The sequence below is a fragment of the Zootermopsis nevadensis genome, unplaced genomic scaffold (assembly GCF_977971745.1).
Source record: "Zootermopsis nevadensis isolate Lab colony 2312 unplaced genomic scaffold, Znev_1.0 Znev_ptg000006l, whole genome shotgun sequence".
Lineage (NCBI taxonomy): Eukaryota > Metazoa > Arthropoda > Insecta > Blattodea > Termopsidae > Zootermopsis > Zootermopsis nevadensis.
The window spans coordinates 5909961-5935749 of record NW_028259138.1 but is presented as its reverse complement, the minus strand read 5'-3'; the positions used below and the strand labels follow the sequence as shown (position 1 = coordinate 5935749).

Below are 25789 nucleotides of genomic sequence, written 5' to 3'. Positions count from 1 at the left end.
GCTGCAACCAAGAGAAAGACTTGTTTAATAAAATCTGACAGTGCCATAAAGCCATAGTCTTCTTTGAGACATGGAATTCTATGGAATGTATATTTTACATCGAAACTACATTGGATCGGTGCATTTTAATTTATTAATATCCATTTAATATAAAGGCCCTAATAAAGAAAATGATGGCCACAAAACTATAGGAAGATATTTAGAAAGCTAGGTCTGAAGCCAAAGCAATCTGTAGGCCTAATACATGGAGATATCCTGATGGGGCGTTTTCAATTGTTTTCATAGCGTAAAGTGTTGGAGCAATTATAAATTATAAACCGAAAAGAGTGTGAAGACTCTGTGACTATACAGAACATTCATATTGGTCTGTTTTAAAGTACTAGCCCTGAATTTGCCTGGATAAACTGGGAAAACCCATGAAAAATCTAAGTCTTTGTACCAAGACCCGGACTTAGCAAATACAAAGCAGACGTGCTACATGGTGGCGTTCGGTATGACGGTTATTATTATTATCATCATCATCATTATTAGGCCTAAATATTATGACTCAACGTAGCGGCCGAGTGTCGCTCCTGATTCTTATTCGGGAGGTGCCGGGTGAAAATTTTGGTCCGAAGAGCGACTATTGATATATTTTTCATGTTTCTTCCTCAATCTCTCCAGCAAAATGTCGAAATAGTTCATTTAATTAGGCCAAAACAGTTTCCTTCCACATTCTTACCAATTAATTATTTACTGGTCATTCTGTCTGAGCTGTTGTTGACATCGTCAAAACCGTTATTAGTGTGATTTTGACTTTGTTGATGACTATGAAATGCGGTAAAGCCATCCCGATGCAATTAAGCAAAATACCATGAAGACCTTGCCCTTAATCAAGTACTACAACTTGTGATATATATATTTTATACGGCCCGTTCTTCAGTGCCTTTAGCATCTGCGGGTCCCAACTTTCGTTGGCTTTGATGTATTAGACAGTTGGTAAGACACCTTGGACGAGTGATCAGCCGGTCGCAAGGCCTCTACCTGTACACAGGACAGCACAACACAGAAAGACGCGGACAAACATCCATGCCTTGAGTGGGATTCGAACCCCCGATCCCACTGACCACGCGGCCACTGTAACGGCATAATTGCGACATAGCTAAGCTAAATCTTACAGGAGTAAGTGGTCAACTTCACGCCCCGGCCGCTTTCAACCCGGAATGATGTCCCAGTATTCACTGGATAAGAGACTGGGTGGACCCCAGAACCGGTTTGGGCGCAGTGACGGAGGAAAGAATCCCTGTCCCAGTCTCGAATCAAAGCCCGACTGTCCGACCTACAGCCTGTTCACTATGCTGAGTGCGCTATCCCGGTAGGATATAAACACGAAGCATGTGAATTATACCTTACGTTGCGCGTGTTTGTGAGTATGTTTGATAGAGGAATGTGCCCTCAGTTCAATTCCAAAGAGACTCACTTCATCAGCTCTAATGAAGTACTTTCTTCTGGAAACTAACCAACCTATCTGACGACAACCCAAGACAAAATACCTGTGTATTTACACAAATTTTAACAGCATCATTACGCTGTCGTGCACAAACCAAAAATTTCTTTAGCAGAAATACAGAGGGACGCGTTCGGATGGACGTAGCCACTTCGTTTATAAAGATAATATTATTGCATTATTTTTGTAGTAGGTCCAAATATTAAATACAATTTCTTCACTAAGTTTAAACTGAGAACATTCATTAAGTTATTGTTCAATTTTAAACTTCAATAACTTCTCAAGTGTATGTGGCAAATTAAAACTGGTACCGACATCACAACATAATTTGCAGTTTTAATAACTTTTTAAAAATTTTCAAAATGATTGTGCTCCGTAATCTCGTGCTGGGTGTATATTAAGGTATTTGAACTTTCATTCAAAGAGTGTAACTGCAGAAGGATATTACATACCGTCTGAAAAAGCATTGTCGATACCGTTAGAGGACGCTCGTGTTTACATTACACAATGGCTCTTAAAGAAGTGTTCCACAAAATTTTTCACCGGCATCAGAGACACGTGACAGGACACCAGAAATGTCCGAACTGTACATTACATATGTAACCTATATATATATACCCTTGCCCTATAAGAATTCAGACACGGAAACAAAACATGTTGAATAAAACTATCGATGATGAACCAGTGCTTATATGTGTGTGTGTGTGTGTGTGTGTTACGAATTCTAATTATAAAAGATAAGATATCGTCTTTTTATAATTATGAAGTGCAAATATACAATGTCTTAATAAAATTTAGCGGCACATCGGCTGCGGAAAACTGCTCTCGAGGGACCAGAGGCGGAAAGGGAGGGGCGTTATGTACAGTACTGTACAACTTACGTCACAAGTCATCAGCCATCAACACTCCTCGGTCAGAGGGGGTATAACTATTAAAAAGTTTGATTTTAAAGCCATAGTCCCACGTGTTCTTCCACGAATCAGGTTCTTGGGCGCAGACACTAATATCGTGCGTGTATTTAGTTCCTGAACCTTTGAATATAATTTTAAAATATAGGCCAAATTAAATTTAAATAGTATTAAAAATATATTAAAATTGGCCGTCAATCACAATATAAGATAATTAAAAGATTAAAATATCATTTTACGTTCCGTATCGAGTACTCGATTTACATGTGGAACATTTTAATTATCTTATATTGTGATTGACGGCCAATTTTAATATATTTTTAATACTATTTAAATAAATCACAATATGACGCACATACAATATCTTATAAATTAAAATATCTCTTTTCCTAAAATAATGTTATGCTCTTTTTTTCTATTTATGCGTATAGCCCTGCCATTATAATGTTTTACGCAGTCCAATTTTTAAGGTAAGCCTATTTTATGTACGCGACTTTTGGGGGTTACTAACACACGTCTTCAGGAGACTTGGTTGTTTGTTTATATTACATATTTTATTTTAAGATTTTAAGCAATGGTACGGATCGATGCCGGAACCTGTTAAATACTAGGCTAATACGCTAATTATCGGCGCTACTAACCTAATAAGGAAAGTGTCCCGTGTTCGATCCCAATCGTCGCCTTTAATCTTAAATTAAAACAAATAATAAGTCGCCTGAAGACGATAATGGAGGCAACTCCCGAAAAGTCGTGTATATGAGACATAACTTAAGACAATGGACAGTGTCCAACATAATATTTGTGTAATGAATCAGTCTCACAAACGTTTAGAGGGTCATATTTCTTTAATGGCTTGTGTCCAAATTCAAAGCACCTTATTCAGAGAACAGCATTCAACATACGTTCAATACAAGTACAATCATATCGGCCGAACACGCTGGAATTTAATTGTAGATATTAATAATTCATTCAAAATTTCTTTGGTTATATGAGATCTGATGTTCTAACGGCGGTTAAGATGTTGATGTTCGTCTTTTGGGTTGTAATGCCGTGTGGACTTGTAAGTATATATCAATGTTCCGGAAGAGTAGGAATAATACCGCTTTCAGCTCGAGCTTTCAAGCTCAAAAGCTGAAAACGAAAGTAGTATATTCTTCCGGAATGTTATTTACCACAAGTCCAGACGACGTTACACCTGAGAAGACCAAGAACTCAGGAAGGTCAATTTGTTGTTTTAGTGATTGTAAATAAATGACTCGCCATGAAATATTTACATCTCAGAAAGAAATAGTTCTACTACAAACTCCTAAATGATTCAACACTACACGATGTCCAATATTAGTGTCTGATTAGTTAATAAAATCACGGGCAATCAGCCGCGAAAGTCTCAAATCACATGTCTATTTAGTTTTATTTACTTTCATACACTAGTATTTCTAATATCTGTAACACGTTAACAAATTTAGTTGTTGTACTCCACCTATGTGGGTCAAACTCAGTATAAACTCGTTCACATGCCCTCTACATGTGTCTGAAGTGGCGGTTTAATTTCATAGATCTACACGACTTGAATCTCTCGCGGCGACGAAATGAGATTAAATCCTTTCGGGCGATCAACAGTCACAGCTGAGTGAAACTTCCAACGTTTCGGAAAAGTGTCGTCGTCTCATTCACCAGTACTGGATGTGTTCTGCTACGGAAAACATGGTTAAGCAACTAAATATAACAACAAGAAACAAATTTTACTCTGTAGAAATTACTCTGACAGAATTTCATTCAAATTATTCGACCTTCACCTAAATCGTTTAATAAGTTGAATTTCAAAATTTAGGCTTAGTGATCGCATTTTGATCAGATCTATTTCACCCTCTTTTCCGTAACACCTTATGTACGTGGAGTGATCGACAAATACGGATGATATATCATGTGTTTGTCCACTACAGTCCTATTGGCCAAGAGTTCCCTGATGATGAAAGCAGAGACAGTCTTCGAAACTTTGGAATTTTATTTTACAATAATACGGCATAAGGATGATTAGTCCAACTGCATTGTTTTATAAAGAGGAATTCATTGCATGTCACATCAATTTCATTACATACATTTTAAATCTAGCAAGTGAATTCGCACATGCAGAAATACCTATAACAAATTTTGCCATCACTTGGAAGACCCCAAGTGGTATAAATAATTTTCACAGAACTGATTCGTGTGTCCCATATCGAATGGACACATTCTTTGTTGGACCAACCCTGTTCCTCTTCAAGATTCTAGGTTGATTCTGATGTAATGTTTTCGGTCATGGAACCAGGTAATATTTTATAATGCATTCACTTTGATTGGGAGTCGACATTAAGAGACTGAATTTGTATTAATGTGGGATTTGATGTTTTCTCGGCCGGGAGTGTCTTGTGGGTTGTAGCACCGTGTAGTCTGGTAGAACTTTACCGACGTTTCAGAGGTCCCTGTTACCTCCATCAAAAGGGCTCATCGCCTTCTACCAAACTACATGGTACTACAACCCAGAAGACAGCCATCTTCTGTATGAATGCAGATAACAACTTGGACGTTAAGAATGATGTAGTTCACAGGTGTCCAAAAAACGTGGCACAGAAAATGGAAATATTCTGTCAGAAATGGAATTTTGTTGCTGACAGAAAATTAACTACGGAATTTTATTCGTAATAATACATTACTAAAACACTACTACAGAACCTACCGTCTGACAATGATACCATACTAACAGAAATGTATAAATGGAAGGATAAATAAAAAATGCAGCAAAATGTATTACTTATACAAATCAGAGCTGAATAAATTATACATAATTTTTTTAAAAAAACTTAATTTGTTTCGGTACCGTTTCCCGCTTTAAGGTCTATTACATTAAAAGGTCCATCTAGTTTGATATAATCTTAAGTTACGTCTTTCCGAAGCAGAAATTGTGGAAAATCTAATATCATTAAATGATCTGAGGGCATGCATTAACTTTTTCACGTAGTGCAAGCCGTTAAATCAGTTTGGAAATCCAACATGAAGAATAAATTGTGTAAAATTGTAGCAATCAATGCCAAGCGATGGGCTGTTGTGAATGAGAGGCAGGTAATTTCTTAACTAATGAATTAGCTTCTCAAGAAGGGCTCTGCCCATGAAGTTTGTGACGGACAGCAGAGGTCACCATTATCAACCCTAGCGATGAAACTAAAAAGACGCAAATTTTCGTTGAAGGTACCAAATATATTATAAGGTTCTCCACAAGCAACGGAATGGTTGACCGGGTACCCTGGCCGCTGATCACATGCAGACTCGCTACTTACCGAGGGCATGAGCTGGTCCGTGCTACGAACGCGAGTCACCCTGTTCTTATACAAGTGTTTCTTGACGAAGCGCTCTACCGGTTGGTTCCACTTCATAAAGGAAACATAGGCCAGGTAGAATCCGAACAGAACCAGTGCCTCGTACCAGTAGATGTGGTTGTCTCGGAAGAAAATAATAAGCGTGATAAGACTGGCGGAGTAGAAGGTGCAGTCGCGAAACAGGGGCCACCAGGTGAGAGTGAGCACAGTCCTGCTGAAAATGGCGCACATTCCGATCACAAACAGGATGTTGAAGACGGCCGAGCCAACAATGGTGCCGATACCAACGTCATCGAAAGACACGAACACTCCGATGACGCTGGTGAAAAGTTCCGGAGCCGAGCCACCGGCCGCCATGAAGGTGGCACCAGCCACGTCGTCCTGTATTGCCAGCTTCTCAATGATGACGTCCAGTGACGGGACGAAGAACTCGTCACAGACGATGGCGAGGGCCACGAACATGTAAACGACACCAAGGATGTGGAGGACAACTGCTCCTTGACGTCGTTGTTCCATGGTGAACAGGTCCGTGGGAAACAGGGGGGCCTTTTCCTCCTTGGTAGCATTTTCTCCGCTGCCAGGGGATGTCTTGTTCTCAGGGTAATCCTCTTGTCCGTCATATAATAGTTGTTCATTTTGAAGGCTGGGTCTACTGAGCGCGCAGAACAGCACGCAGCTTGCCGCGAGCAGCCTCACACACTTCATGGCTTCTGAAGGAAGGTTATGTTAGGATGGCCGCTAGCTCATGGCTATGCCCGGCAGGTCGATATGTAGGCGCGAGCGAGCTGGTTCTCTGCGCACCCGATACGCGCACTGCACCACTCCGAACGACTGTTCAGCCCCCCGTGGAGACAATCCGAAATATTACGGCCTGGATTCTCCGGAACAATCCGGGATTTAGGTGCCTGATGACTGAATTGAACAACACAAAACACAAATTTTCCCTTATCAGAAATATACTTTTGCGGTGTATTGAAGCACTGTTACTCTTTTCAGAATAAAGTCAAAGTAGCTCACAATTTTTAAGGTTTCTACAAGTTTACTATTGTGAGACAGCTGAAACCGATAACATCATTTCAACATGTTTATCACCTGTGATGCAGCAGACATGCCCGCGATAATCATTCTCTTGCCATGCTCTCTGCAACATGTGTGTAACTGTTGCTATCGCCGCATTAATCCTGTCCTTTAATTCTTGAACAAGAGTTCATTACGCCAGCTAGTATACAGAAACCTTCAATGAATTTCCAGACGAAAAGTCCATTGGAATTAGGTCTGGCGAACGAGGGGGCACAAAATTGGAATACCTAACCCATCTCCGCCGACCTAGGATCTTGATATCCAAAAATTTGGTAATGATAAAGTGAAAGTGAGGTAGTGCAATATTTTGTTAGACTACGTTTTTAGAACCAAACACGCAGTGTACTCTCTGCGCCGTTGCTAAGTTTTAATTTTTGCTACCACTGTGGGAACGATGGAGGTAACAAGGTTGGACAGGGAAAAGTGTGCGAGAAACTTGAAGTTCAAATCTACTTAGTTTTGCTATTCCCTTCGCATTTTGACTATAGTTAACACAGTTGCAGGATTCCAATGGTGTGAAATGTCTTTAGATTTACTCTGTATCTTGATTATTCATACAGTTACATAGGCTGTCACCCCACTTGCCATAAAATTATCACCTTAATTACAGACATTTAAACAAAATAAATACAGGGTCCCTGAAACAATTGCAATACCAGTTTTACTGACAGGCTAGAAAACACACAACGTTGTGGAAGAATAAGTGACCGATTAGTTACAGTTAAAACATAATTGGCATTAATTTCTTCGCGCAGTCCACAGTACACAGCATAACTAAAGCAGTAAGAATGATTTAGATCTGTTCACTGCACTTATGGAAGTGAAATAATCTCGTAATAATTACGTAAGGTTAGAGGTTACAGGAATCAACACTTCTTTCGGACAGAAAAATGAATTTATGTTACTGGCAACGCATTAAAAGAAATTTCGTCTCAGTCCGAGGAAGCAGGTGATATGCACCATGGGAAAGAATTTCTTCTCCAACTTACTCCACGGATGAGTTTTCAGGACACCACAATTTCTCCAACTACACAGGGAAACACAACACAGAAAAATGCGGGTGCACATCCACCCCTAATTTTCGAGCACCCAAAATCCATGCCCTAGAACGCATGCTGCCACTGTTATAGGCACCACAGGAAAATTTCAAAGAATTTACACGATAACGTACTTTGTTAGATCAACCGTCACCGGCAAATTTGCGAGGCTGGAAATATTAATATTCAGACCAATATCTAATACACCAGTTAGCTACCACATTCAAGATTTCCGTGATTACTATTATGGTACCCCCGACGGGGGCAGAGGATTTTTCCTCTAGCCTCTGCGTCCAGACCGGCTCTGGGGCCCACCCAGCCTCCTCTACAATGGGTACCGGGGTCCTTTCCCTGGGGTAAAGCCGGCCGGGGCGTGATTCTGACCACTCACCCCCATCTAGTGCTGAGGTCAAGGAAGAGAGGAGCTATATCACCTCTCACCCCAAACGCCTACATGGCGTATAGTGGGACAGCTTTACGTTACTTTTACTATTATGGTACACGCTGTATTCAATGATCAGATTCCAGCTGGAACCCTGTAACTTGCTGGGTGTAAATAATGACATGATGTTCATTCTCTAGCAACCTTCGTACAGTCCATAGAAAAATTTTAAAATTTTAAAAGAACACCCAGGCATTTGAACTACATTAACTCAAGTCAAAATAAGATATAAGCTATTAGAAGGCTACCACCACAAAACTGTAGTTGCAAAAGATTACAAAAAGGCTGTATGATGTAACACTTTATTAAAATTTACACTTTATTTTTCACCATTAAAACAATTAAATGCCAGATAACTTGGAATACAAAATATTATTCTAGAAACTTACAAAACAAAATAAAGTATCACAATTCAACATCCAATGTTATACAAGAAATATGTGTAATACATAGTAAACAAGTACATAATAGGAATCAGAGTCCCTTTTGATGATCTTCATCATGAATTTAATATCAAACAGCAAATATTGTCTATTTATTAGTAGAAATGTTCTATCTTTGGATTAAATATTCTTGTATTTTTAAAAACTTAAAATTTTCAATCAACAATTTGTTCCAAACCTTCTACAGAATATTTTATTTATATTACAACGCCTAAAATGTAACACACATTTTTACTCTCCATCAGAAAGACGTTAATTTGGTTCATGGTTGTCGTTTCATTAAATGTTTACATTGCCAAAATAATTAAAAGAAATCCATGTATTACAATATCATAGTGTACATATTGGAATTAAAATATGAGGCGCGTCCACAAAGTAAGTTTCCCACTCGTCCCACAGCTAGCAAACCTTATATTGCGCGCAGCGACTGTGCGTACGTGATAGAGCAATGACGTAGCATGGCGCATGCACTAACGGTACTTCCCGCGTTCTCACAGTAGCATCGTTGCAGCTGTTGAAGATGGAGGTTCTTATTCCAGCTCCCGCCGACTGTGAAGTGCGGTCAGTGATAAAGTTTTTGAATGCACAGAGCATAGCGCCGATCGAAATTCATCGTCAGCTGTGCCGGGTCTATGGGCCTAACGTCATGAGCAAGCAGATGGTGCGTCGCTGGTGCAGACAATTTTCAGCAGGTTGACAAAGTGTGCATGATGAGAAGCGCAGTGGGAGGCCATCCATCATTACAGACGACCTTGTGGAGCTTGTGCAGGAACGCATTATGGATAATCGTCGCTTCACAATTACGGAACTCAGCAGTCATTTCCCGCAGATTTCCCGCTCCTTGTTGCACGAAATTGTCACGGAGCACCTGTTGTTCAGGAAATTGTGCGCCAGGTGGGTGCCGAAGCAACTGACACCAGAACACAAAACAAAGTGCATGGAGTCAGCATTGACATTTCTGCAGCGGTACCATGATGATGGCGACGAGTTTCTGGACCGGATCATCACAGGTGATGAAACGTGGATTGCACACATTACCCCAGAAACCAAGCAGCAGTCAATGCATTGGTGTCACAGTGGATCTAGCTGTAAGACGAAATTCAAGCAGACGTTGTCGGCGCGGAAAGTGATGTGCACGGTGTTCTGGGACAGACGGGGCGTTCACGTCGACTTCCTAACCAGAGGTGAGACGGTGAATGCTGAGCGTTACTGCGAAACACCGCAGAAATTGCGACGGGCCATTCAGAACAAGCGGCGCGGGATGCTTAGTGCCGGTATTGTCTTCCTGCACGATAACGCTAGGCCGCACACGGCTCGACGGACAGCAAGTCTCCTGCAGGAGTTCAGCTGGGAGGTGTTTAATCATTCACCCTACAGCCCGGACCTCGCTCCCAGTGATTTCCATCTTTTCCTACACCTCAAGAAATTCCTGTCCGGTCAGCGTCAGCGTTTTGAGAATGACAGAGAGGCGGAGATGGTTGTCACACAGTGGTTCCAATCCCAGGCGGCAGACTTCTACGACACAGGTATTCAAAAGTTGGTCCCACGGTATGATAAATGTCTCAATTCCGGTGGCGAATGTGTTGAAAAATAGCTGGACACTTGCTGTATCTGTTGCAATAAATATTTCCATGAAATTGTGTTTTGTTTCTGTAAACAGCCCCAGGGAAACTTACTTTGTGGACGAGCCTCGTATTAATTATCACAGATATGTATTATGCCCCAGCTACAAATGAAAGTCTGGTAACTGGAGCATAATCAATAACTGCAATATGCAGCTAGTGGAAGTTACTCCCATTTACGGTTACATATGCCCCGAATCCCAATAATAAAAATAAAATTGCCAGAATCTTATACATTACGTAACGTGCTGCCCTGACAACTGGGCAAACTGCAACCTGAAAGAGACAATGAACATGTTTAAATTAAACAAAGAACTGGACCTATTGAAATTCTTGGAAAATATTACACAGGGTGAAAAATATGTGCACAAGCCCTCCAAAGTGATTCCTTGCATAAAAATATGCAGCAAATGTTGAATAAATACTGCCTGAACAGTACAGAGTGGCCATAAAGTCTGGAAACATAGGTGAATATACATAATAAACGGTTTATTGATATTACATTACAATATATGTTCAATGTGTTGTCCCTGATTAGCAATGCATAGTTCAATGCGCTGTGCAAAATGACAATGAATGCGGTGCATTAATGCAGCATTTCCATCAATCCCTGTTTCGAAACTTTATGGCCACCCTGTAGGACATCTGTAGCAACTGAATACATAAAATACTGAAGGTGCATGGTACATGCAGAGTCAACTCTTGATATAATGCAGTGTTCAGACATTACAAATTAATATCACTTTATAAAGAGCATCTCTTTCCCCACTGTGAACTACTGTGTTTGAAATAATATACTGTCTTCCACAGACATCATGTTATAATCATCAATGTAAAGTCCCACTACACGCCGTGTAAGGGCTTGGGGGGAGAGAAATCATGATGCACCACAAAAATAATTTATATTGGTGAAGCACGACAGTTTAATTTTATAATCAATGCGCAAAAATTCTGTTAAAAGTCTCCTTGTGTTTTAGTTTTAATTTCAGATCCAAACTATGATTTGTCCCATTTCTTCAATGTTAACCCTGATAAGAACATTTCTTGCACAATGGTCATGTGAGAAAAGTTTTCAAACAACCTTAATAATAATGAAAAGGTGTCTCATACCCATCCTCCATGACGCTGCACCCATGTATTCAACCTCTTGACGACGTATTATCGAAACATCCCTACTACCTTACAAAGCAATTTCTTCTTTGTCATACATCTCTTAATGAGGTCATAAAAAAAGAGAAAAGCCACAACGACCCTCTCTGAACTCACCCCACCTTCCTGCAACAAAATAAATATAAAAGTAGCTATAGGAAATTTGGTACAGTGCACATTTCATAGTAAGTGGTGTTCCAAGTTTCATACAAATAAATCACACATAAATAAGTACAAAACATTGTGAAAATTAATTAAGCATGTCAAATGAATGACTAGTGGGGACACAAAAAACTAATTAATGATCAGCAATGTTGATAACACTAGAAAAAAATAATTTCTTCAAATTGGAGTTGCAAAATTAATGTAAATTTACGTACCATCACACCCTTTCCAATCTACTGAAGCATGTTTACCAATTATGGAAACACTAAACAGTTTGTTCCATTCTCAGTCCACAATATCCAGAACCAGGGGTATGCTTTATCCCCAATGATTTTCAATTTTGCTCTACAACATGTCATCAGGAATGGCTAAATGAATGATCTGGACCAGGTACTTGCCTATGCTGATGATGTGGGTATCATAATCAAGAATGCAGGAACTCCTATGCAGGCTAGCAAGGAAATAGGCCTAAGTAAATGTAGATTCAACTAAATACAAGACTGACATCAGCAATAATGGCAGAACATAATTATAAGAAACACATCAATTGAAAATTTTTCAAATTTTGGGTATCTGGGAACAACAACAAACAGAAATAAGGTCCACAATGAAATTAAGAGTAGAATACATTCCGGAAATGCTTGTTTCTATTCAATTAAAAAACTGTCATCATCTTGTTTGTTATCAAAAACACTACAGATCAGAATATATAAACAACAGTTTTACCTGTTGTCTTATATGGCTGTGAAACATGGCCAGTTACCTTGAAGGAAGAACACAGATTGCAAGTGCTTAAAATCAAGGTGCTGAGGAAGATATTTGGACCTAGGCAGGATGAAATACGTGGGTAATTTAGAATATTGCATAATGAGGAGCTGCATGAATTGTACAGGTTACCTAACATATTGGGGATAGTGAAATCTAGGAGGCTCCGATGGGCTGAACATGTACCATGCATTGGGGGGGGGCAAGAGGTGCATACAGAATTTTGGTGGGAAATCTTACTAAAACAACCACTTGGCAGACCAAGGAGGAGATGGGAGGATAATATCAAGATGGATCTTAGGGAGGTGGGCTGTGAGGATGGTAAATGGACATTCAGGTTGTGCTACCAGGGAGTTAGTTTATTAGTTATGGTTACACTAAAATTCCCTTTTGTTTGGTTGTCTATTCATCCATTCAAATCTTTTATTAAAGCTAAAATGTCTGGTTTGCTGACTGCCTGTTACTACTTGCAGTTATTTTTAAAATGATACACACCCCATGATCTTTCCATTCTACTTCAGCAGAGAGGGACGGATAAATGAGTTAGAACGGATGCAAAAGAAAGCGTGTAAATTTGCATATCATAGGAGCGATTTGAACTGGGAAACCCTGGCACAGTGTAGAAAGATAGCACGTATATGTGCTCTCTTCAAAGCGTACACGGGAGAACGGGCATGGAAAGCTATAGGTGACTCTGAGCAGGGTGGATCATATTCGGAAAATTAGGAGCAAAAAGCAAAGAACAGATATCAGAAAATATTCCTTTGTAAATAGGACCATAAGAAGCTGGAACCAATTACCTCCAGATGTGCTAGAGTCTTTCCCCTGTAAAGTAGGCACCTTTAGAATGAGGGTCAGAAAAGCAGTTACAAGCAAGGGGTTATTAAGTGGGGATTAGATGGTGATATGGGAAGTGAAGTGTCTTAGTCTCGAAGGGATGAAGAACTTTAGTTCTTTGGGATAAAAGTTTCATGTACTGAGGTCTGACTTTATATTCTACTCTTAAAGTATTGTGATTAATTAATGGATGTGTGTTTGTTTTTGTATTTTGTGTGTGTGTGAGGTGGAATGTTTTTGTAGGGGTGGATGTCTAGTTATGTGTGTGGGGTGTTCTATGGAGTGTACTTGTTTATATTATATGTATTTTGTTGTAATTGTGTAGTGTAAGGACCACTGCCACCGGGTGCAAACCCAATTGCAGTAAATAAATAATATACAGTGAAACCTCGATGCATCGTTTTTGGCGGGAGTGGGAAATAAAAACGATGAATACGGGAAAACGATAGTTGCGGGAAAGCATTAAAAATTAAAAAACAAAACAATGTTTCTCTTTCAAAGTTACTTCTTTTTACCAAAAAAAGTCTTTAATGTACAACTGGTTTGTCGAAACTTTACGTTTCGGGCCAAACAGAGCCCCTTCCAAGTTCTAAATGTTTCCTCGTCACGTTCACTAATATTATGCGCATAAAAGAACTTCACTTTTGCCAATGCAGCATGTGCTTCGGCAAAACTCTGCACAGCTTCGGGCTTGCATTCGTCGTCTTCCTCTTCCTCACCACTCCCTCGCCCTTCGAGAACAATAACAGGAAGAATGGAAATACTATTACTGCCGAACTCAACGAAACGTAGCTGTAGAAGACACGAGATGAACCAGAAGAATGAAAAGTGCCGCCCCCTTTCCTTTGTACTTATAATAAAAGCATTTGTGAAGAAATTCACAGTGCACATGCCATCTGGCATCGCTGGAACGAAATATAGTGCACCGTGATTAAACTCATAAAATTTCTGACAATGAGCACCGCCATTCGCTCCAACTATCACCACTGCACCGCCGACCCCTCATTCCAAAAGAATCTGTGCTGGTTGGGCGACATAACAGGTTACCGCTACTGCGTATTCCAAAAACATTGTGCGTCTTTCGGTATTAATTTATCTCAAAACCCAGCATTTTAAATTCTAAAAACATCGCGTAAATTTCGTTATAATTTCTCAGGAACGATCATTGTGGGAAAATTGTGGGCCGGGACTAGGATTTTTGAACAATCGATGCGATAAAATGATAGTTCGAGGAACAATAGAAGCGGGAAAATGTAACATTATTTTATATGGGATGTATCCGGGATTGAACAAAACAGACGATGCATCCGGGAAAACGATAGTTCAGGGAACGATGGATAGAGGTTTCACTGTATATACATATACATATACATATATATATATATATATATATATATATATCTGAATTTCAAGTTTTTCTTTATTTATTGCCTTGCATGTTCTGTACTAATATTCTATTGTCTATGCTATTAGAAAGTACAACTACAAATCAGCATCACACTTGAAATTCCCATCTGTAGGAAATTAAGAGAGGAAAAGTTACAATGCAACTTTCCATCAGTGGGTCTGTGTTTTAACACAGGAAGAGTGTACAGAGAAACCAATGGTAATGTACTACACAGTATATCTTCTTGCTGTAAACCAACTTCATGGAGCAAATCCCTTCTTGAGAACAAGCTAACAGTACGTCAGCTACTCAAGAAATTTTAAACATTTCATACAATCCAAAGGTTCTTGCTGTAAGAAGTAAAAAGTAAATGATGAAACATGGTAATTTACAATACCTTGAACAATCACTCCAAGATATCACATAACCGATCGAAATTTAGACTATCTAGGTTGACTGTCATAGCTGCTCTTCTAATGTTGTTACGCAGATCCGACCTAGCTAACACATCAGCTTGTTGTCGAAGACTTTGACCCAAACGGTCTATGTCATCATTCCTTGAATAAAAAATCAGTTACAGAATATTATATTACATTATAAGAACAAAATCATAACATAATTTACCCGGAAAATATATACTTTACTTGTTTAACCTTCTGCAGTATGAGAATGTGAGAATACAGGCCAAACTCAGTGTCAGAACTTATTAAATTTTGGACTGCAACAAATAACAGCAAAAATTCCATCACAAGCTTCTTTAAAATGAAGAGAACAAGATATGCTCTTTGGCAGACCTAAATTATAGCTGCACCAGTTCAAATTGAAGACTGTAACACTAATTTCAATAGAATGGTAATGAAAATTATAATTAAACAACTTCATTCTGTGTGCCTAAAGACCTAGTCTTGTATTTGAAAAAATACTATATACCAGACTGGTGAATTGGTAAAGGAAATTATTTTCCATCTCAATGAGGTAGCTTCTAAATTTGTCGTAATACAGTGTGTCCACAAAGTCCCTTCGGGATTTTGAAAAATTGTGGCGCGCAAACAAATTGAGTTACCCTCATGCGATTTGCTGCAGATTACAGTGAAACTCTGGAAGTTTTTTACTGACCTCAGTAGACATCGATGTGGGCTCCCTTGGTAGCACGGAGAATGTCCAGACGATATTCAAGCTCTTGCCATGTTCTGTGGAGCATGTCCGCTGGAATAGCCGAGATCAAATTCCTGATGCGGGTTTTCAGGTCATCAAGTCCGTTAACTGGTGTTCGGAACACATTGTTCTTGACATAAACCCCACAGGAAAAAATCTAGTGGTGTTATGTCGGGTGAACGTGGAGGCCAAGGAATTGGACCGTCTCTGCCGATCCATCTTCCTGGAAATGTCCTGTCTGGGTACACGCGTACCTGCAGAACCCAATGAGATGGAGCACAATCTTGTTGCAGAATGATGTGTGGCTGTAAGTGCTCAATTTGTGGTACTGTGTACAGTTCCAACATGTCCAGGTAGGTGTTCATGTTGATCGTCTGCTCTTGAAAAAAGAAGGGTCCAATAACCTGGCCATGCATTACACCACACCACACCACACCACACATTCACTTTCGGACTATCGTGTATGTGCTCCCTAACAACATGTGGGTTTTCAGTGCCCCATATGCAAGAGCAATGTGTTCCGAACACCAGTTAACGGACTTGATGACCTCAAGAACTGTATCAGGAACACGATCTCGCCTATTCCAGCGGACATGCTCCACAGAACATGGCAAGAGCTCGAATACCGTCTGGACGTTCTCCGTGCTACCAAGGGAGCCCACATCGATGTCTACTGAGGTCAGTAAAAAACTTACAGAGTTTCACTGTAATCTGCCACAAACCGCATGTGGCTAGCTCAATTTGTTTGCATGCCACAATTTTTCAAAACCCTGAAGGAAGTTTGTGGACACACTGTATGTCTGGATACACTAACACAATCCAACTTACTAGTATGTAAAGCAGAGCTGTGGAGTTGGTAAACAAAAACTCTGACTCCTTCATAAAAGCGCAATACGTATTAATAATAGTAAACCTACTAAAATGGTAAATGGTACCATAAGACATTTCATCACCAAGCTACTTTTTAGACTTATAACCTATATTTAAGTATAAGTCTGATGTTTATTGCAGAAATCGGTTGATTTGTAGACAGTTTGTATTCTTAAGGTACCGGAGCCATAGTTACAAAGCATTATTCACACACCATGTGGCTCAACGCGTCGTTGAATCTCCCTAAGCGTGAGGCTGCCAGCGGCTCACATGGTAGAGAAAGTGTAAAAATAGTATTTTCTTAAGATTTTATAACGAGGTCAGAGTCAGAGTCGGTACATTTTTACTGACTCCGACTTCACCTACAATTGCTTCTGATTCCACAGCCCTGAAGCAAAGTGCATAAGTTCTACATATTTGGCAAAGCATACAAGTTATCTCCTTATGTTACAAGCATGATCCTTGGTGTTAACACAGAAATATAGGTTAAGTAAGATCTGGAACATTTATCAATTATCATCTCCATGTTTGTATAGGCCTAGAACTAACACATGATCTCCAGATCTATAATTATAATTTTTAAGTATTCCCCTCAAATGTGTTTATGAAATATTAAAAATACTTCAAATTGTGTGGTAAGTAAAATGGCTGCATTTGTTTCTTAGCCTACTTTCCTTCTCCTAAGGGGAAATAATTACATATATGAGATTGCCATGCAGTCTCTGTGCATATACCTTTCAAATTTCAAATCAAATGACCCATTTTTACAAATCTGGTATACACATGTGGTCACTGAAGACCATCCCAACTTCACACTTATCAATTTCTTACAAGTGGTAAAATAAATACATACACAAACTTATGTGGAAGTGACACTATGAATAGTGCCTTTTAATATAAGGACCTGAAATGATATAGAATAATATAGCTACAAAAAATCCTTTAACTATACACAATGACTTGAGCAAAATCATGCTGGCCATGTAACACAGTAACATACCGTTACCCCAGCCGGCAGCCCCATATTACAGGAATTAAATTCCCTATTCTCACAAAAAAACAGTTATAATATAAGGATTCTAATATACTGTATTATAACTAGGCTGATTTTCAATTTATAATTTCTATTGCAAGTCACTTCACATTTGGATATCTATTTGTTTCAACTATCACACAAACACACACAAATATCTTGCTTATTTTTAAAATTTGTTTTTGAAATACATTAGAATATGAAAATAATAAATTTGAAGAACATTTCCATGAATACAGAAACAACTGAGTTCAACAAGTCAATCAAATGAGACAGCAAATTCCTAAATCAAATCCTGAAATGGTCTAATATAATATGACGAAGAAATGTTTCAACTACACCTTTCAATAAATTAAGTTAAATCAAGTCACAGAGTGACTAACAAACAAACAAACAAACAGTATAAATCTGAGCTCTTACCAAAAGTAAGAATAACAAATCATCAAAATCAATATGAGCAGATGAATACAGTAAAGGAAGTAATTTGAAAAAATTAAATTTCAATGTCTTAGAACTACAGCACTGATTACTCACCCGGGTGGAAGGTTATTAAAAAGACATTCCACATCCGTTGCTGAAAGGTGATCCCGTTGCAGTTCGTACACTACAAAGAATTTCAGTAACAGTTCTCCTGTTCCGTCGGTCTGAGGTTGGACACGTCGATTGTCCATGTCTTCTTAAACAATGTTCCATACAATATGAATGAAAATATCAATACAAATGGGTTATCTGATGAACAGTGTTAACATATGATGGCTGTCTTCTGGATTGTGACACCATATAGTCTGGTAGACGTTTCAGAGGTCCCTGCTAAATACATCAGGGAAATGATGATGATGATGATGAAGGCATAAAGGACCACTGAAACAATGGCAAACTTCTACCACACTACATAGCGCTACTATTCAATCTATTAGTAGCTTAACCCAGTAGCGGGTCATCGCCGCATCCTTTCGGAGGTTTCTTGGTCTTACTTGGCGCTACAACCCAGAAGAATGCTGTCTTCATACCCACCGCTGTAAGAACCTCAAATCTTATGTAGTGTAAAATTTGCAATACACTAAATGTATTAAACAAAATTTCATATGAAGTTAGCTATTTGATGCATGTTTGATTATGCTCACAAATACCTAAAATTTCTCAACTTTTTTGCCAAAACAAACTATTTTACAAGTGTTTGCATCATTAGGTAGCTTCTGGAAGTGCTTCTAATAGGGTGACAAAAACTTTAGTAGCACAGCAGACATTCTTTGATATTGTTCTAAGTACAAAGGGATAGGAAATGAATGCTGTAGAAAGGAGGGGAGAAGATAAAACAAGAAAGGGCTACATGACAGGATAAAAATATAAAAGAAATTCACAGATGAATTTTGATGGGCTTATTCGACTTGTATTTTACAAATGGCACGGTAGTAAATTTTATTTCTTTGATCTGTAACTTTAAATTTTCTACTGCTTCAAGCATGCAAAAGAAATGAAACATATTCTGATAATCATAATCTTGCCTCCTTTAACTTCACATCAGGAAATTATAGTACATCAGTTATTTACAGACTTCTGGAAAGCCCATGAATCACTCAGGAGAAAGTAATATTCAATCACACAGCTGCCCAGGTTCATACCCCAGTAAGTGCAGTGGGACATGTGGTGGACAAAGCAGTGCTAGGAGAGGTCCGAGTTCATCAGTTCTCCCATCAATATCATTTCACTGCTATATCATTCATGTATCATTTGGGAGATGGACAATGGGTCTATTACCATCTGCAGTTCCATTCAGACAGTCTCTCTTCACCGCAACAATAACAATAAAAGTATTATTCAAAATTCCCAGTAAAATTGGTATGACCTTGAAGCTAAACAGGTTAATTAAAATGTTTTAAACTAAACCTATAGCAAAGACTAGATATGTAAAATATTTGTTGGATTCATTTCATATTCAGAATGGTCTGAAAGTAGATGCTTTATGATCACTGCTTTACAACTCTGCTTTAGAATATGCTATTAGGAAGGTACTCAAAAACTGGGAGGGATTGGAATTGAATGAGACTCACCAAGTTTTTTGTCTGTGGTAGTGAAGTTAATTTAGTGGAAAGAAAACATCTATTAGGATAGGTTAGATGCTAGTAAGGAAGCTGGTCTAAAAGTAAATATGGGGAAAAACTAAATACATTTTCATGTCTCATCACCAGAGTGCAGGTCAAAATCATAATACAAAAATTCTAAATAAATCCTTTCAAAAAGTAACAAAGCTTGAATATTTGGGAACAGTAACAAATCAAAAAACACATTCATGAATATGGGAAGACAATTATATAAGCTTAAACATTAGATATCAGTAAAAAAAAAAAAATTAACTTTGTGAAGAAATTAAGACCACAATGAGTTTACGGAATACTACTATCATTCAGTGCAAAATGCTTTTGTAATCTTGTCTCTACCTAAAGAAATAAACATTAAAACATAAAAAACTACAACACAGCCCACTGCTTTGTATAAGTAAGAAATTTTGTCTTTCATCCTGCAGGAAGAGCACAAACTAAGAGTATAACTTAACTTTCAGGGCTAATCATTCAATGTGAAGGTTTTTCAATGTTTCAGCAAACACTGCAGTTGCCATCTTCAAGGGTAATTGTATGTAAGTAAATAAATGTTCCAACTTCCATGAAAGAGAAGAACTATTTCACTTCTAACTTTTATATCCAGTGATGGGCAGAATCAGTAAATAAAAGCAGTATACTATGTTGCACCTGGAAATTTAACCCTAAAATACCTGTGTCTGGTGTGTAGGATTACAACAGTTTATCGAAATGATTATTATGCACTCTCTACACGAGGTGCAATAAATGAACATATATAGGGCTGGTCATCTGCGTCCAACCACTTGTCCAATTTCACTACCCGGTCCGTATAAACCTTGCCCTTGCCACTCGATTGGCTCATTCATCGCCCTGAAGACAGAGACAATATAACCTCTGAAACGTTGGTGGACATCTGCCATACTACACGGCACAACAATGTCTTTGCTGGCTTGAAGAAATGTGTTATAGCCAATATATTCACATTAAATTCTTACAAAACAGTTTCATGAAATTGTGTACTACCAACTAAAATTCTGTAAGATTTGAGGTTTTCACAGCGGTGAGTATGAAGATTTCTGTCTTCTGGGTTGTTTCGCGGTTAACATCAACCAGACTACACAGCGCAACAACCCAGAAGACAGAAATCTTCAACTAAAATTCTGTTAATCGAGGTATAGGGTATGAGGATAAAACAATTAAAGAAGTAGAAACAACTTTTCTTGGTCTACAAACTTGCAATAACTTAAACTGGAAAACACATATTCAATATATAATGCTTAAACTAAGTTCAGCATGATGAAAGACTCTCGGGTTACAAGCAGAAGTCAGGTGGCTGAATGGTGAATAAACCATATCTTCTGCGGAAGATATGGTTTATTCACTGATGCAGAAAAAACTGAGTTCTCACCTTGTAGCTGTTAACCTTCGAACAATATCAAACAATCCAAAGCAACTGCACACCAAACTTCGCTAGCAGTATTTAAGGCTCCCATACACCAGAGCGATGGCGGTGGCGGGCGCGATGGCGGTGGCGGTCAGATATTTCCTGCTGAACTTATAGATGCTTTCAGACAGGCAGCGTTCCGGATAGTGCAGCGCATCCTGATTACAAAAATATAAAAAAGAAAGATGAAGTCTGGGAACAAATGGGCAGATCGCTAGGAACTAGCAGTAAGTTCACACATTTTCCATTTATTTTCATCAATTATTTATTATTTAATCTATTATTCATAGTTGTATACAAAATCACTTTAACGGAACAATTACACACGTTAATTATGTTAAGTAAATACTTAAACACTTATGTAATAAGTTTTCTTCATATTTATTTTATGACAACAATGCTTAATATACAAATACTGCTCTTGTAAATCAGTCTGTTATGTTAATGAAGAAGACTACAATAAATGGAGTAAAAGTACAGCTTTTTACGTATTGAAATAGTTAACAAATCTATCACGTATCTGAGCAGATAAATTAGTTGCCCTTCTTCCTTCTAGTTGTAGGTTTCCAAGAGACTCTGTTACTGCTTCTTGAGGTTCTAGTAAGTGCTCGAACCTCATACCAGAGTTTTTTGAACGCAAATAATTATGTAGAATGCATGTGGCCTTTACAATACATATAGTAGTTTCCACTTTTACCTGAATTGGCCTAAGAAATATCCTCCACTTTTGAGTTAAAATTCCAAACGCATTTTCTACAACACATCAAGCTCAACAGAGTCGCTTATTGTAGATCTCCTTTTTGTAGTCCTGTCTTGATTGTCTGTATGGAAAGGGGTGCATTATATTTGGGCGTAGTGGAAATGCTTCGTCGCCTATAAACACACAAGGAGTAAGTGCGTTCTGACCAGGCAAGGACCTATCTGCTGGAATATTATATGTTCCATCAGCTATCTTTCTCCCCATAGTCCATGCTTCAAAAATACCACCATCACTATTCTTTCCATAACCACCTACGTCTATACAAATAAATTTGTAATTGTGGTCAACAATAGCCATTAAAACAATCGAATATTTTTTCAAATAGCTAAAATAGTTTGAACCAGAATTATTTGGGCACTTATGGTAATGTGTTTCCCATCAATACTTCCAATACAATTAGGAAACTGCCATGTTTCATTAAAACCTAATATTGTTTCTTCCCACATTTCTTTTGTAGGTTCAGGCATGTAAGTAGGCTGCAAACGTTTCCAAATTGTGTCACATACTTCCTTAACAATACCACTAACTGTAAAAAATCCCATCTGAAAGCTGTGGCCTATTGTGCTATAAGAGTCACCAGTTGCTAGAAACCTGAAGCAGAAAATATAAACGAAAACATTTGTCACTTAGGTGATATCTGCTTGTGTGCTTTACAGGTCAGGAGGTGAAGAAGAAGTGGAAAAACCTAAGGGATTGCTATGCTAAACACCTAAGAGCTGAGAAGACGCGTACAGGGCAAGCAGCGAAAAGTCTGAATAGATATAAAACTTGGCCATGGGCCCAGCAGATGTCATTTTTCAGCCCTTTTCTACAGTTTGCAAGTACAGAGTTAAATATATCCATCCCAGATTCTGTCCTTAATTCCGAAGTAGATGAATCTGAATCTATTCTGACTGAAGAAGCTGAAGGCACTCAACAGGCTGAAGTCATATCATCACATCTTCAACCTGGACAGGAAAGTTTTTCCAGACCAGCATATCCTCCATCCACCCATATTCGAAAAAGAAAGCATGGTGGAGAAACATCTCCCCAGCCTTCTTCTTCAGCAGGACAAATATTGAATTATTTGGAAAATAGACCGATCGAAAACTCAGCCTATGATGATGTTGATTTACTCTGTATGGGATATGCCAAAACCATTAAAAAATTCTCACCACTGTTACTGTTGGTTTTCCCTGTGAAAGATATAATTTTGGTTTTCTCAATGTTAAGTTCCATATTGTTAACATCGCACCACTGATGTACAGAATCAATATCTGCTTGAAGCAATTTGCAGTCATTAACCGATTTTATATCACAATATAGTTTCAAATCATCAGCAAATAAGAGAAATTTGGAAATCTTAATTTTGTCACAAATGTCATTAATAAAAACATTAAATAAGAGAGGTCCCAAGGTAGAGCCTTGAGGAACTCCAGATAACACCGAGTAAAAAGAAGACTGTCCTAATATGCGAACAAAGGCAGATCTGGATGATAAATAACTTTGGACCCACTTAATGTAAGGAGAAGATAAATTAAATTAAATCTGTGGCATAACAGCTCCAGAGAGCCAAAGCCGACTAGCTTGACTGCTGGCCTCACGTTCACATGCCTAAGCAGAGGTGAACGATCATCCAACCAGATACAGGGTGACGTGTGGTCAGCACGATGAACCCCCAGCCATTGCTAGCTTTCCTGACCGGATTACGCTACTTATCATAGCTCCCCAATTTCCTCACGATGCTGGGTTGGCACCGGTCCCATACACTGGTCAAAAGCTCATGAGAAAATTTCTTCTCCCCCGAGACTCGAACCAGCACGCATTCCGTATCGCCGGTCCGAAGCATGATGCCTCAGACCACGCGGCTATGGCGCAGGACAAGGAGAAGATAGTCCAAAGTTATTAAGCTTTTCCAAAAGAATAGAATGCGGAACTGAATCAAATGCCTGCTTAAGATCAAAGTACACAGAGTCGATCTCTCCCTGTGAACAAACAGATGGCTGAACATCATTAAGGTAGGTAACTAAATTAGTTGCCGTAGATTTAGATTTACAAAAGTCATGCTGACTGGGGGTAACTTAAATTTAAAATAAAATGAAAGATGATAGTGAACAATACTTTCAAAAATTTTGGAAAAATTGTTTAAAATCGAAATAGGCCGATAGTTAGAAACTAAAGCACTATTGCCTTGCAGCTTGTTTCCATAATAAGGGGAAACTCCCACTAAGTAAACTAAGGTTAAATATGTGGCGTAAGAGAGGAGTTAATATCTCTGTACGTTTTATAATGAAACTTGGAATCTTATCAGGTCCAACACATTTCGTCGAACGAAGACGACTAATCACCTGTTTGACATCAGCATCGGAGATGGATGGAATATTAATGAAATCAGAGCAGGTGTAACCATCTGAGTATTAACAGAAGAAAAAAGATTTAAAAAAAGAGGAAAAATGGTCTGCAAAGGCTTCGGCAATTAATTGAGGCTCAGTAATAATTTTGTTTCCAACTTCAATTTGGGTAACAGACTGGTCATTCTTTTTAAATTTTGAAATATATTTCCAAAAGTGCTTAGGTTGAGATCTTAAATTATCATCAATAAGTTTCAACCAAACCAATCTATCTGCCTTAATATTTATTTTAACGAGACTACGATAATACGAAAAAATATTATAATAATGATCAGACTTAAATTTCTTGAATTTCTTAAAAAACTGATTTTTCTTCTTAATATAATATATAAGAGAACTGGAAAACCAGTGAGGATATGTGGAATTCCTTGGTTTAACAAAAGGAACGGCAAGGTTAATAGCCTCAGACACATTAGCCGTGAGGTTATAAACTGCAGATTCAACAGAATTTTGTTTAAAAACGCATGACCAGTCAGTATTGCGCAAGGTCTCATAAAGAAACAAATAATCCCCTTTGCCAAAATTACGCCGAGGAATAGAAAAAGTGGTATGATAGTCAAACATTAATTTAAAGTCGAGAACAAATGGCTGATGGTACTTATCAGGAGCGACCATCGGGGAATTTGAAATAGACACGCTTAAATCACTGATGTTAGTGAAAACAAGATCGAGCAGTGCGCTATTAGGCACACACTTGTTGTACTGACAGAGCCCAAGAAAACATGAGGTAGCATAAATACAACTGCCTTTAATTTTGTTATAATAGTACGAATTAGGAATGGGGATGCCTTTAAACCAATCAAAGTTAGGCACATTAAAATCACCCAACATAACTACCCGGAAAAGATTTGAATTTAAATTTACTTCCAAAAATGTTAAAGTTTTCAACTACTTTAATGTCGCAATCAGGTGCAAAATAATGATTTCCTATAAGTAAATTATAATTATCTTTAACAGGAATTTCAATCCACACGCATTCTTTTGTGACCTCCAAATCTAACCTACGTTTGACCCCATATAATGACTTGGAGACAGCAATCAGTACGCCGCCTCCACGTTTCTTATTGGAAGTAAAATAGTCTCTGTCAACACGAAATACATAGTAGGAATCAGGAAATAAATTAGAACTCAATATAGTGTCATTAAGCCAGGTTTCCGTAATGCAAAAAATCTTGAACTTGTTGGCATAAACATTGTCAAAAAAATTGCAACAATTTGTCCACAGACCCCTGACATTTTGGTAAAAGATATCAAAATCACAGTAGTCCAGAGCCATAATCACTGGGGAACAGAGCCTTCCTCAGGCACAATAGGTATATTACCAGCAGACAAAGAACCTACTGTAATAGTTTTACCAGGAGTTCGGAAGGAATGCACTTGATCAG

At 38.4% G+C, this 25789-nt stretch overlaps 2 protein-coding genes across 5 annotated transcripts in view; both read right to left on the bottom strand.

Moving 5' to 3' along the window:
• Nckx30C (solute carrier family 24 member Nckx30C) overlaps positions 1 to 6546 on the bottom strand; it is a 211015-nt gene extending 204469 nt beyond the window's left edge. For all 3 annotated transcript variants that reach the window (XM_087343600.1, XM_022060173.2, XM_087343601.1), the window contains exon 1: positions 5709 to 6546. In XM_087343600.1, the coding sequence (XP_087199726.1) occupies positions 5709 to 6452 (744 nt within the window). In that variant the 5' untranslated portion in view covers positions 6453 to 6546. The remainder of the gene's footprint in view (positions 1 to 5708) is intronic.
• Positions 6547 to 6561: 15 nt separating this feature from the next.
• The window catches only part of LOC110835244 (uncharacterized), a 102388-nt gene continuing 83160 nt past the window's right edge, over positions 6562 to 25789 (bottom strand). Inside the window, exons 8-12 of one of the 2 annotated variants that reach the window (XM_087343605.1) lie at positions 21219 to 21412; positions 18267 to 20680; positions 15072 to 15231; positions 11482 to 11646; positions 8593 to 10647 (exon numbers count right to left, since the gene is read on the bottom strand). Coding sequence is in view for 1 of the 2 variants with exons in the window: in XM_087343606.1 (XP_087199732.1) it covers positions 6645 to 6659 (15 nt within the window). In the remaining variant the exon portion in view is untranslated. Of the gene's footprint in view, positions 6660 to 8592; positions 10648 to 11481; positions 11647 to 15071; positions 15232 to 18266; positions 20681 to 21218; positions 21413 to 25789 lie in introns of those variants that run through there. The other variant, XM_087343606.1, reaches the window with a different exon arrangement.